Source organism: Neoarius graeffei, chromosome 19 (assembly GCF_027579695.1).
Source record: "Neoarius graeffei isolate fNeoGra1 chromosome 19, fNeoGra1.pri, whole genome shotgun sequence".
Classification (NCBI taxonomy): domain Eukaryota; kingdom Metazoa; phylum Chordata; class Actinopteri; order Siluriformes; family Ariidae; genus Neoarius; species Neoarius graeffei.
Genome location: NC_083587.1, coordinates 39,052,232 through 39,065,996, shown reverse-complemented (window position 1 = coordinate 39,065,996; position 13,765 = coordinate 39,052,232). Strand labels below are relative to the sequence as shown.

Genomic DNA, 13,765 nt, shown 5'->3' with positions numbered 1-13,765 from the left:
TTTACTGCAGAAGGCTCAATCCCGTTCTGCCCAGACACCACTGTTCCGGTCAGCAGGGTCGAATGTTTTCCCAAAAATATTCTCAGGCTTACCAAATATCTGAAGGAACTGCTGAGCAATACGAAGCATACCTTCAGGTATAAAGACAAAGAACAGATTAGGTTTGTTCAAACCAGCTATGTGGAATCCTTCAGAATCTCTTCAGCCTGAGCCTTCATCAGAGGAGGGTGTTGGTGTTGTGGAAAACGTAATATCTGGCCCCTGTCCCAAAGGAAGTTTGGTCATTCCTAAATGACTACAGACTTTATGAGGAAGCTCAGGTCTTTTAATGTTTCCAGAAAGATGTTGGAGCTCTTTTACCAGTCTTTTGTTGCAAGTCAAGTTTGTTTGTATAGCGCTTTTAACAATAAACATTGTCGCAAAGCAGCTTTACAGAATTTGAACGACTTTAAACATGAGCTAATTTTATCCCTAGTCTATCCCCAATGAGCAAGCCGGTGGCAAGGAAAAACTCCCTCAGACGACTTGAGGAAGAAACCTCAAGAGGAACCAGACTCAAAAAGGAACCCATCCTCATTTGGGCAACAACAGACAACATGACTATAACATTAACAGTTTTAACATGAAGTCAGTTTCGTTGATGTTATAAACTGTTCATGACAACTGCAGTCCTAAAGTTAGCAAGTCAACTGTAGTCCTCAGCCATAAAAGCATTACTGTAAGAGTCCAGAGCGTCCTCCAGGTGTGACTTTCAACTGTCCTCATGAGGCTGTCCTCCACAGGAGCGATGCAAGTGCTGTTATCTTTGCAGGGAGGCAGCATTCGAGCAAGGAAGCTCAATAAACTTTAGAAGACTGGCTCTGTCCTGAGATGCTCCATTGACAGTTCTGATGTGTTCGTAGAAAGGAAGACACTAAATAAACTAGTGTGACAATGCACAATGTCCTGGCACAGCGAAGAACTGGCTACAGCAGAGTTGGAGGAGTCTGTTGCTGAATGTGCTCCGCTGTTAGACCCATAAATAACGGAGGGGATGTAATAATACAATATCCAGGATGGATTGTTTTGATTCGGGTCTGGTGGATTCTTGCAAATGGTATTATGAGCACTAGGTGGAGCCAGAGGAGCCTATCTCTCGCACATCTACTGCTGGTGGGGCATAGTAACAGTTTTAGCAAATATGACTCTTTTTATTCAGGTTACCTACTGCAACTTTAAGTGTTATTTACTTTCAGACTAGCTGTTCCTATAGTTTTGCTCACATAAAAATTGCATGGCCTGCCACCAAATGTGCCATGTTCAAACATACTTGGATATAAAGATCAGGAAATGAAAGCTGAAATCCTGATCTGTCGTCTCGTTCATCTTTTGATCTCGGACCATACAGTATGTCTTCAGTGTATAGGAAAGCCAAAAGAATTGGCGTTGCTGTTCTAAAACTTGAGGGCATTGCATGTGACGGGCAATAGAACTGTATCACAGATCACGAATAAGTGCCATCACTAGTGACTGGTTTAAAAGCTAAGGTACAGTGAGCACGTCTTCATGGAACACTTCTGCAACCTCCATGAACGAAATCTTTATCTTCTGAAGGCAGCTTTAAATGATCAGATATTTGATGTCAAGTTAAATCCACTTTTCATTTATTATTTGTTTGCCACTACAGGTCTGGACAGGAAGTATCAAGAAGCATCTGTTTTTAGTAACCACATATACTGAAAACTTCGATGCTTGAATTTAGGTTTCATAATTTCCATCATCTGATATTCATACAGAAACAGGCAGATGTTTCTCCCAAGAAAACCGTAGCTGTAGTCGATACAGAGCAGAAGCAAGGAGAGAGTGAGAGAGAAGGAGGGCTTGAAGTGGGAGGAGATGAAAGACAGTGAGAGTGGAGGAAAGACAGGAAAATGGAGAGATTCAGTCAGAGTAAACGCTGCTTATTATACACATCTTCAGCACGTTTCATTCTGAGTGAAGTGAAAATAAATAGCTAAAGCATCATCAGGGAGGAGAATAGTCAGAGAACAACAAAGCAGTGTCAGGTTAAATGTTGAAGACTGGAACAGCAGTATGGGGGTAGAAGAGTATATGGAATAAAAAAAAAGTGGGCAAAGATGTTTTTCTGTCACTTAAATACATATGATGCATTCTATTATGAGTTATTCCACAAAATCGGGTCGTACATGAGCTGATAGCCTACAAGGCACGTGACGCGGAGTCGGCTATAAACCATGTACGATGAGATTTAGTGGAATAACTGTTTTATTCTATCCACATTCACTGGATTTTGAGAAACAGAGCATTTTTATTTTTTGCAAATTCGATAAATAAAAACTTTATACAAAACGTCCGACAATCATTTCCACTTAGAATCTAAACAAACTGGCAAAATGACAGCAGCAATTTGTGAAAAATGCAATAATAATTCTTTAAAAATAAAAAATGACGTGTTCTTACCATCAAATACTTTTATTCCATATTTTGTTGCTTTTTTTTGGGGGGGAGGAATGATTTCTTCTTTCTTCGGGTTTTTGGCGGTTGGTGAAAACCCACCGACTAGGCTGGAGTGTGGAAGAGGAGATTTTTTTTGGGCGGGGGGGGGGCTATATTCTTTTAGCTCAGGGCTTTTCAAAGTGTGGGGCGTGCCTCCCCTGGGGGGCGCCAGAGTTCTTCAGGGGGGGCGCAACGTGAGGAAACACAAACCAGAATAAGTTACTATTGCGGACATTTAGCGAACTTCAGCTAGCCTTTGCCAGAGACAAAATGGACCGATTTTTAGTACCTAAAGCTACAGTGAGTGAGGAGACAGAGTCTGGGCCAAGCAAAAAACTAGACCCTCCAGGATTTCGCGATGTTGCGATTTGCAAATTCAACCAATCCCCGCGGATTCAGGGCAGTGAACATTGCAATTATATCCAATCACCGCAACTTTCCCCCAAATTTGACCAATCGTTGGCGTTGTCTTGAGGTGACGTCGACAAACTACCTTCCGCCTTACTTCCGTGTATACGTTCAAGAGAAGCAGCATGTGCGCAGTGTTGCCAGATTGGGCAGTTTTAAGTGCATTTTGGCGGGTTTTGGAAAACGTCAGCAGTATCTGGCAACACTGTGTGCGAGTCAGTGTTTATGTAGGCTTAAATTCTGTTACTGAAAGTGTGTTATGTTTACAGTGAAGGACTGTGTGCACTTTACATCATTTTTTTTTACTTAATACAAGAAATTAATGGATGCCAACGTTTTTTCCAAAATGGTATTTTATTTTCCATTGTTTAGGCAGCTTCAGCATCATACTGTGAGATTCTGTTCAAATTGTTTTTTTCTTCTATGAAGCCTGAGCCATTTATTTTATTAGTTTATAATTATTGTTTAATTTAGTCTTCAGGAGAGACTGCCTGCACACAGTACTAGTATTAAGTTTTTGTTTTTTTTTCTTACTTGAAAGCTGAGGCATTTATATTATATTTTAAGGTAACTTCATGTTGTGCTGTGAGGTTCTATGCACTTTAACTTTTGAACCAACAGGTGCATTTGGATAAGTAAAGCCTATTTTTCTGCATTTTTGTAGTCTTAGTAATCTTTTATATTGGTAAAGTTGTTTATAGGACCATTTCTCAGTGTCTTTGTTTTTTTTAATCAATAGCTTTTCAGTAATAACTTAATATTTAACATATCACTCAATTTTAATCACAAAAAGAGAAAATTGCAACAATTTCTCGCAACTTTCACTTCCTCCCGCGATATAATCGCAACAAAAACCTAAAAAACACCGCAACTTTCATCGCAATTTTTTGGAAACCCCCCAACATCAGACATTTTAGCCCGCAACAATCACAAAAAAGGCCCGCAGAATCCTGGGGGGACTGAAAAAAGAAGGAAGTATGACCACGATTATTTAAAGTTTGGATTTTCATGGACTGGATCTGAAGATGCTCCACTGCCACAGTGTGTGTCTGCCAAGAGGTGCTAGTTAACGATGCTATGAGATGTTTAAAATGTGTAAAACAGGATGTTTTAAAAAGCACAGATGTTTAAAATGTGTAAAAGAAAGACATGATGTGTACAACAACCATTTTTTTAAAATACGAATGGAACAATAAGTATAGCAACAACAAAAATTGTGTGTGTGGGGGGGGGCACTGTTGTTTATTTGCTCTCTGAGGGGGGGGGGCGGACTCTCCCACACTTTGAAAACCCCTGTTTTAGCTACTTCTGTTTCTTTTAAATACTTTAACAATTTTTGGGGTGTTGTTCTCGAGTAGAGCTTTTATTTCGTTCGGTTGGTTCAGTAACACGTGCCACCATTTTGTTTTTCTCTACTCACGGTATACAAGCTGATAGCCTAATAGTGGAGTAGCCAATCAGAGCGTGGGATTGCTCATATCCAGTGAATGCTGAAAGAATATTTCTCACTATGTCACGCTTGAGGATATCGATGAATCGTTGTGATACATTTGGGTACTTTTTGTTTGCGAAGGTGTTTATATCATAAAAAGAGTGTCACACCTTGACTTGGAGAAATGAAGTTTATCTTCTCGTGTTGAAAAATTTATCACTTGTTCACTTCATATGTTCAGCATGCTCACCACACGAAGACAAGCTCCATATCATCACGCCACCATGTTGTATTCTTTTTATTATACAGACACATCCACAAAAAATAATAATTTTGAACCAGTTTGCCATTTTAATGTATATCACGTCAGCAGGAAAACACTAGGAATGATGTCATCGGAGTGAAATATCGGGAATTATTATACATACAGGACACTTTTTTTTTTCTTTGATGGAATAAAAAAAAAAAAAAGTATTCTGTTCCATTCCAGCGTGTTTCATTCATTTGATTTGATAGCATGCAGTATTGTTAGTACATCGCTTATCCTACGTGTATTATGTCACTCTACCAAACGGAGAATGAGCGTTGAATATGCTTTACGATATTGTATGGTTGTCAAGACATGTCACACGTCGGAGCTGATGCAAATATTCAATATGAGAGTTTTCTGCTGTGGATGCACAGAAGCATTTCTTTGTTCACCGGGAAAGAGAAAGACGTGCTGAACACCCGAAAGGCTGCCAAAACTTTATTAGATATTCTTCACGCATATTTACAAGAGAAAAACATAACGGACATCGAAAAACTGGAAGTGTGTATGTAGTAGAATAATAATAATACTGGTGGCTTTTTTTGTGGTATATCAGATATTCAGCTAGCACGATATTGAACTTGTCTTCCACTCGTTTAGTATCATGCTAGCTGAATGGAATATATACGATATCTGATATATGATAAAATGATAAAAAAGCCAGCCGGTATTATTTAAATGTCGCTCAGACCTGCGACGTATTTCGTATGAAAAATGAGAGTTTTTCAACACGAGAAGATAAATTTCACATCTTCAAGCCGACGTGTGATTTTTCTTTTTATTATATGAAGAAGAAACCTTTATTCGTCACATGCACACTTAAAGCACAGTGAAATTCATCCTCTGCATTTAACCCATCTGAAGCAGTGAACACATGCACACTCGGAGCAGTGGGCAGCCACACTACAGCGCCTGGGGAGCAGTCAGGGGTTAGGTACCTTGCTCAAGGGCACCTCAGCCCAAGGCCGCCCCACGTCAACCTAACTGCACGTCTTTGGACTGTGGGAGAAACCGGAACACCCGGAGGAAACCCACACAGACACGGGGAGAACATGCAAACTCCACACAGAAAGGCCGCTGGGTTTGAACCCGGAGCCTTCTTGCTGTGAGGCGACCGTGCTAACCACTACACCACCGTGCCGCCCTATATAGACACATTTCCAAAATAAAAAAAAAAAGCACCCAAATTTATCAAAACAATTCATTGATTTCCTCACAAGTGATGAGTGACATATTGAATAATGTTGCTCAATGTCCCAGATGTTGTTCATATGGAAAAATATGAGTGGCCTGTTTCCCAGTAAAACACTTGTTCTCACATGTATATAATATAAGCCTTCTTCTTCTTTGACCTTTTTTCTTCTTTTTTTGGCTAAATGACACCCTCTATGAAAAATTCCATCTCTCTCTCTCTCTCTCTCTCTCTCTCTCTCTCTCTGTCTCTCTCTCTCTCACAGCACCTCCTCTGGCATTCCTTGGTTCTCATTCACACTATGCTACTGTGACTAGCACTCGGCCATACATCAGTGACTATCTGCCTTTTTTGCATCCTTGCTGTCCTTTTTAATCCTGATATGACCTCATTCTGAGCCTCTAGTGGAATTTAACCCACTGACACTGCATTGTGATTAGAATCAGAGCTGTTTGTAGTTTACAGTGAGGGGAAATAAGTATGCGCAGAGACACATCCGCTTCAGATTTACACATATATCTTTTGCCTTATGAACAAAAGTATGTATTCATAAGCATAAACTAAGTGATGTTTAAAACAAGATTTGATTGATTGATTGATTAGTGGGGGGGGGGGGGGGGGGGGCGTTCAGACCCCACAAATGAACAACATTAGGACTTTGTTGCAAAGCTGTTGTTGGCAGTTACAGCTTCGAGACATCTAGGGGAAGAGTAATTCGGCGTTTGCAAAATTATGGTTCAGTTTTAGCTCATTTCTCTTGACCAATCATCATCAGCAGCAGCTCCCCAAGGTTACAGAGGTCTCTTTGATGAACTTCTGTGTGTAACTTGTGTTCCTGTTTTCAGGTCATCCTTTTCGACAGCTGGCTTCTGCCTTCCTTATCATGAATCCGAGAGCATGCTGTGAAATCTTGCGTACGATTAGTTGTGGTGCTGTAAACTTTTCACCTGTATATTACTGAATCACTTCGATTGACAGGGATGTTTATGGGATGCTTTTTGCTTCGACTTTTGTAGCTTATGCTTTTGAGTGTTGTTTGCCCTGAGACCTTGAGGAAGGTCTTGAACTTGAACTTGATTGCTACCAGTTGTGTGAAAGCTTTTGAACATCTTTTACACCAGGTGCAATTTGTGAAAACTTTTTTTTTTTGCAGAAGCAGCAGTTAAATCTAGAACTTGATTTATTTGAATTTAGTTTTATATAAACCCGACATTGACAGTCAGGTCCATAATTATTTGGACATTACATTATTGTTGTTATCTGTGTTGAAACCTAATAATGAATGTTTGTTTTATCTGTAACTGCTTATCCCGTGGGGGTTGAGCTGGAGCCTATCCCAGCCGAGCATGGGCGAGAGGCAGGGTACACCCTGGAAAAGTCGCCAGCTCATTGCAGGGCTGACACACACACAAAGACACAAACAACCATTCACACTCATGATCAATTTAGAGCCACCAACTAACCTAACCTGCATGTCTTTGGACTGTGGGAGGAAACCCACGCAGACACGGGGAGAACATGCAAACTCCACATAGAAAGGCCCTCGTCGGCCACTGGGTTCGAACCCAGAACCTTCTTGCTGTGAGGCAACAGTGCTAACCACTACACCACCATGCCGCTAATAATAAATATGAGATTGAAATGCAGACTTTCAGCTTTAATTTAAAGCTGTACCTGAACAGTGTAGGAAATACAGCACTTTTTGTATGTGGTCCCTTTAAAAAGGACCAAAAGCGATTGGACAACCGAACACAATCGTTTAAAAATAAAGCTCTCGTTTTCGGTGCTTAGTTGCAAGTCCTTTGCAGTCAGTGAACCTAAAGACATCACTATACTCTGGGTTTCTTCCCTGGTGATGCTCTGCCAGGCCTTTACTGAGGCTGTCTTCCATTCCTGCTTGTTCTTGGGGCGTTTTGCCTTCAGCATGAAATGCATGCTGAATTGACTTCAGGTCAGATAAGTAACTTGGCATTGCAGAAGGTTCTTGCAACTTTGCCTAAAAAAGTTTTCGGTTGCTTTTGAAGCATTTGGTGAGTTCCTTCTTTTCTCTCTACTCTTCCCATCATTTTGGTAGACACTGATTTTTGTTTCATCTGTCCATCGGATTTTGTTCCAGAACTGTACAGGCTTTCTGATATGTCTTTGGTATGCTCCAATCTGGTCTTCCTGTTTTTGAAGCTTACCAGTGATTTTACTTATCTGGTGAACCTTCTTGATTTAGTCTCATGAAAACTTCTCTTGATTGTTGACTTCGACACGGATATACCGACATCATGGAGGGTCATGTTGTGAATGGTTTTTACTTCATCACAGGAAGAATTCTTCTTCCAGAGTTGTTGTTTTTTTTGGGGGGGGGGGCTTTTGGTGCTCCTTAGCTCACCAGTGGTGTTCTTTCCTTTTAACAGCAGCAGATTCCAAATCTGCAGTGCTGTACTTGGAAGCAACTCTAACTGCTTACTTTTAAGTGAAATAATGAGGGATTAGCACACGTCAGGCCATATAACAGCCAAGCGGTCAATACCCTCAAATGAAAGGTGGCTGCACTTTAACTCATATATATATGTGTGTGTCTATTTGCCAGTTTGTAAAATGTCTGCCTTGCTAGATCAGCCCTGGTCCACTGTAAGTGCTATTACTGTGAAATGGAAGTGTCTAGGAGCATCAATAGCTCAGCTCCTGTTAAAGCACAGTGTATAATGTGTACAATTTGCATAGCCGCTGTTCCAACTGCCTCTGGAACCAACGTCACCACAAGAACTGTTCGTTGCAAGCTTCATGAAGTGGGTTTCTATGCTTTCGGCTTTTATGCTTAATGAATACATATATCCGGTACATTTTGTTCATATTCCCTGGTACAAAATCAAAAGACATTGTGTGTAAATTTGATGTGGATATATGCACTGGAGGTATAATAAATAAGAAGAAAAATGTCTACAAATACTTATTTCCCCTTAGTATACACCGACTGACCATTGTCATTGTTTGCTACTTAACATGACGCCGACACTAATACTGACCTGAACCTTTAGGTTTTGCTCGATGTCCCTTTCCATTGCAGTTTAACTGCATGATCTGTTGCTGAAGGAATGTCTCATCGTAGCTTTGCCCGAGCTGTCGCTTATCTTTTCTTGATGATCTTGGACTGAGCTTTTCATTGGCTGCTAAAGTACAGAAATGATCTCACTGTTGGCTTTAGCATAAATGACTAACATTCCTTCAAAAATATCGTTTTTAGTTTTAGAAAACCTCTCTGTCGTAATCTTCCATGCGGTCTGTGTTGAGTTGTTTGTCCAGCGATTTCTATTAATGCATTTCATTCATATTTGCACTTCCCTGCTGCCGCCAGTGTCTCTGGTTCTGGAGTCACTCATTTTCTTCTAACATAAACCTGAACTCTGCCCTTTTCTGAAACCCCTCTGTGGTTTAGTCTGGTTTCAGCTTTGTTCTTTAATATTTATTTTTGTCACCATCTTCATTACCACTTTTTCATTCTGGGTCATGTTCAGTATAAAAATGTTCCCTCAAAGCTGGTGTAATGTAAACATCATACAGTGATGCTTGAAAGTTTGTGAACCCTTTAGAATTTTCTATATATTTCTGCATAAATATGACCTAAAACATCAGATTTTCACACAAGTCCTAAAAGTAGATAAAGAGAACCCAGGTAAACAAATGAGACAAAAATATTATACTTGGTCATTTATTTATTGAGGAAAATGATCCAATATTGCATATCTGTGAGTGGCAAAAGTATGTGAACCTTTAGGATTAGAGCAATTCCAGCGTTATGGACGTGACACTTGAACTCAAAATGGCAACAAATGACCCAGTGCATGTTTTGTCGTCTCCCAGTATTTAAACAGGTGTTGCATATTTTAAGGCTGTACCATACTGGAGAAGTGATAGAACAAGAACAATTCCCATAGTACATCTAGGGCATGCCAGAAAATGCCAATAAAAGATGCGTTATGGATGTGACAGAAAAAGTATCACTTTTCTTGGGTGACTGTACATTTTTATCAAACTCTGTGAAATTGTAAACCTAATGTCGAAATGGAGATATCCATTTGATAGAGGGGTCCAAGGTGAATATTAAAAAAATCTTTGTTTAAAATATTTTGTATTTCATGCAGAGTTTCGGAAGGAAAAGTCAGCGTTATGGATGCGACGAAATTCCGTTATGGATGTGACGCGTCTGAAATAGACATGGCATATGTTTAGAAAATCAGCAATTTAACCACCATAACCCTTTGAAAAACTCTCTAAATATCAGCTAAAACTATCAAAGTTCTTAAATAATATTTAGGATGGCTATTTTTTTGCTGTTTTGTGGATTTTAGCATACATTTCTGTGGCTTGTGGCAATAATACAGAATTGTGCATGATCAAAGTTGATTTTAGCTTGGGTTTTACATTATAAGAAAGAAAGACTGACAGTGACATATTAGGTTGGTTACAAATTGGTTCAACTTATTCACATCTGTAAAATACAGGCCTAGGTGATATCTCTGGGAGTGGTTTTGATGTATTACATGCTGCTTTATTTTTGCATGGTGAGGTTGACATTTACATGGAATTGCCCATTAGCAGTTAATTTGAAGGTGAAATTAGAGTCAGGTGTTTTCAATCAATGGGATGATAATCAGGTGTGAGTGGGCGCCCTGTTTTATTTAAAGAACAGGGATCTATCAAAGTCTGATCTTCACAACACATGTTTGTGGAAGTGTATCATGGCACGAACAAAGGAGATTTCTGAGGACCTCAGAAAAAGTGTTGTTGATGCTCATCAGGCTGGAAAAGGTTACAAAACCATCTCTAAAGAGTTTGGACTCCACCAATCCACAGTCAGACAGATTGTGTACAAATGGAGGAAATTCAAGACCATTGTTACCCTCCCCAGGAGTGGTCAACCAACAAAGATCACTCCAAGAGCAAGGCGTGTAATAGTCAGCGAGGTCACAAAGGACCCCAGGGTAACTGCTAAGCAACCGAAGGCCTCTCTCACATTGGCTAATGTTAATGTTCATGAGTCCACTATCAGGAGAACACTGAACAACAATGGTGTGCATGGCAGGGTTGCAAGGAGAAAGCCACCGCTCTCCAAAAAGAACATTGCTGCTCATCTGCAGTTTGCTAAAGATCACGCAGACAAGCCAGAAGGCTATTAGAAAAATGTTTTGTGAACGGATGAGACCAAAATAGAGCTTTTTGGTATAAATGAGAAGCGTTATGTTTGGAGAAAGGAAAACACTGCATTCCAGCATAAGAACCTTATCCCATCTGTGAAACATGGTGATGATAGTATCATGGTTTGCACCTGTTTTGCTGCATCTGGGCCAGGACGGCTTGCCATCATTGATGGAACAATGAATTCTGAATTATACCAGTGAACTCTAAAGGAAAATGCCAGGACATCTGTCCATGAACTGAATCTCAAGAGAAGGTGGGTCATGCAGCAAGACAACGACCCTAAGCACACAAGTCGTTCTACAGTACCAAAGAATGGTTAATAAACTTAATGTTTTAGAATGGCCAAGCCAACATCCCAGAGTTGAAGCTGTTCTGTATGGAGGAATGGGCTAAAATTCCTCCAATCCGGTGTGCAGGACTGATCAACAGTTACCAGAAACGTTCAGTTGCAGTTATTGCTGCACAAGGGGGTCACACCAGATACTGAAAGCAAAGGTTCACGTACTTTTGCCGCTCACAGATATGTAATATTGGATCTCATTTGTTTAACTGGGTTCTCTTTATCTACTTTTAGGACTTGTGTGAAAATCTGATGATGTTTTCGGTCATATTTATGCATAAATATAGAAAATTCTAAAGGGTTCACAAACTTTCAAGCATCACTGTAGATGAGGACTTAAAAAAATGTAGCTGGTCTAAATTATAACCTATAGAGAAATTATGGAAGAATGCCTTTTTTCAGTATACTGCATCTCAACCTATGATCTGCAAGATGGAGCATTCTGCTGAGCTTAGGGTTGCTCGATAATGGCTCGTGATTTAATTCAGTTCAATTGCATCTATATAGTACTTTTAACAATGGACATTGTCACAAAGCAGCTTTACAGAAAACTGGTTATCCAATTTAAATTTATCCATAATGAGAGAGTCAGCGGTGACGGTAGCGAGGAAAAAAAATCCATGAGGCGACGAGAGGAAGAGACCTTGAGAGGAACCCCTCATCTGGGTGACACCAGAAAGTTCAATTATAAATAATTTCTGTTCTGTAACTGTGTTATTGACTAAGTCAAGTCATCCGGAGTGTATTAACTCGAGTATGAGCGTTTTTAATTTTAAAGGTCTTGTATCAAACTGAAGTTATCAGCTGTTCTTAACATTTGCTGTCCAGGCTAATCAAGGAAGAACATTACAGCCATTTTTAAGGTGTCTGTAAAACAGCCATTGTGAAAACAAGGTATATGTAAAGAACAATAAGGTGGTGCTATGTGTAAGCCTGTTACAGCATGTTCGATTTTATTCCTCTTATACCACTGCAGTTTGTGAATGATTTCGGGGTTTTTTTTTTTTTCATTTATTAATGAATGACGTACTTTTCACACATTTTATAGTTTTGTTTAATGTTGTGCAACCTTTCCAGCAAGTTATCAAATACAGTAGCCGTAAACAATCATTTTAATACATTTTTCTTTCTTAAACAACACAAATTTATTCTAAGTAGCTAAAATCATTTTTCTGAAATCACAAACGACCCTGATACTAGAAAAGTAATGACCCATAATTGCACTACCCGGTGTAACCCAGAAGGGGACAGATTCCCTTTTGACTTGGGTTCTTCTTAATGTTTCTTCCTCATGTCGTGTCAGGGAGACGCATTCCATAACTGTTTTTAATAAATGTTTCCGTACAGAATAATTCAACACATCAGCAATTTTATGCTTAGTTAAATAACATTGTTTTGATCTGTTTATTAGTAACCATGCACGTGTATTATGTAGATTGCCTGTCGTACATGTCTCTGTAAATTAACTGTTACTATAGAAACAATAACACATTAGAATGAGCGCATCGGTGATTTACCTTACAGTTGGCTCTGTTATCAGAATTGCTGAGAGAGAAAATTTTTAATCAGCAACTTCTAACCCATGAGATTTGAGAATTCGCCAATGCTGTGCTAGTAAAATGTGACTGCTGCTTATTCGCATGAATCGTTTGAAGCTGTTCACTCATAAATCTAAACACAATTAGTCTGCAAAAAATATATATGCCAGTCCAGAAAGAGGAATGAGGAAATCCTGTTTAATAAACCAGAATCAATAAAACTGGTATTTAAAGTTAGCTAGCAATAGCTAGGCTTACCAATATCACATTTAATAATGCTAAACGTGGTATGCCAAAAGCAATGTTAAATGAAACGCATGTTAAATTAATTAAAATATAGTTAACTGTATCGCGTCTCTCTCTCTCTCTCCCCCCGACCATTTCATCTACCTCATTCTGTCTTCTCCTCCCTTGTTCCCCTCTTTCTATTTGTCAGAACAGAAAAAGATATCGGTCATTGCTCTTGCCCATGATTTCATTGCATGATGATTTTTTTTTTTTGAGTGTGTTTTGTGTTCTTGTTTGTTTACCCTTGTTCTAGCTCCGCCATCGTTGTCATCCTCCCCGCTCTCCCCCGGCTCCCAGATCCCTGCTAACAGCAGCTCCACATTATCCAAGAAGAGACCCCCACCCCCTCCCCCCGGCCACAAACGCACGCTGTCAGACCCCCCTACCCCACTCTCTCACTCCCCTGTGTGTAAAGGTGCGCTCTTGCGGGTCTATTCCCATCACAGAAGCTAAAAACAAGGGCCCCTTTCCTCTCGCCTGGCTTTAAAATGTTAGCTAGATGATGGTATAATCCAAGATGGCAATGTGAGGTGTTTGTGTAACACCTAACATTTAACATCTAAATCCCCAT

At 39.8% G+C, this 13,765-nt stretch overlaps 1 protein-coding gene across 3 annotated transcripts in view; it reads left to right on the top strand.

The window, feature by feature from the left end:
• Window positions 1-13,765, top strand: part of asap1b (ArfGAP with SH3 domain, ankyrin repeat and PH domain 1b) — a 209,564-nt gene that overhangs the window by 184,823 nt on the left and 10,976 nt on the right. For 2 of the 3 annotated variants that reach the window (XM_060900055.1, XM_060900054.1), the window contains one exon: window positions 13,448-13,609. The exons of the other annotated variant lie outside the window; for it this stretch is intronic. In XM_060900055.1, coding sequence (XP_060756038.1) covers window positions 13,448-13,609 — 162 coding nt within the window. The remainder of the gene's footprint in view (window positions 1-13,447; window positions 13,610-13,765) is intronic. 3 annotated transcript variants of the gene reach the window in all.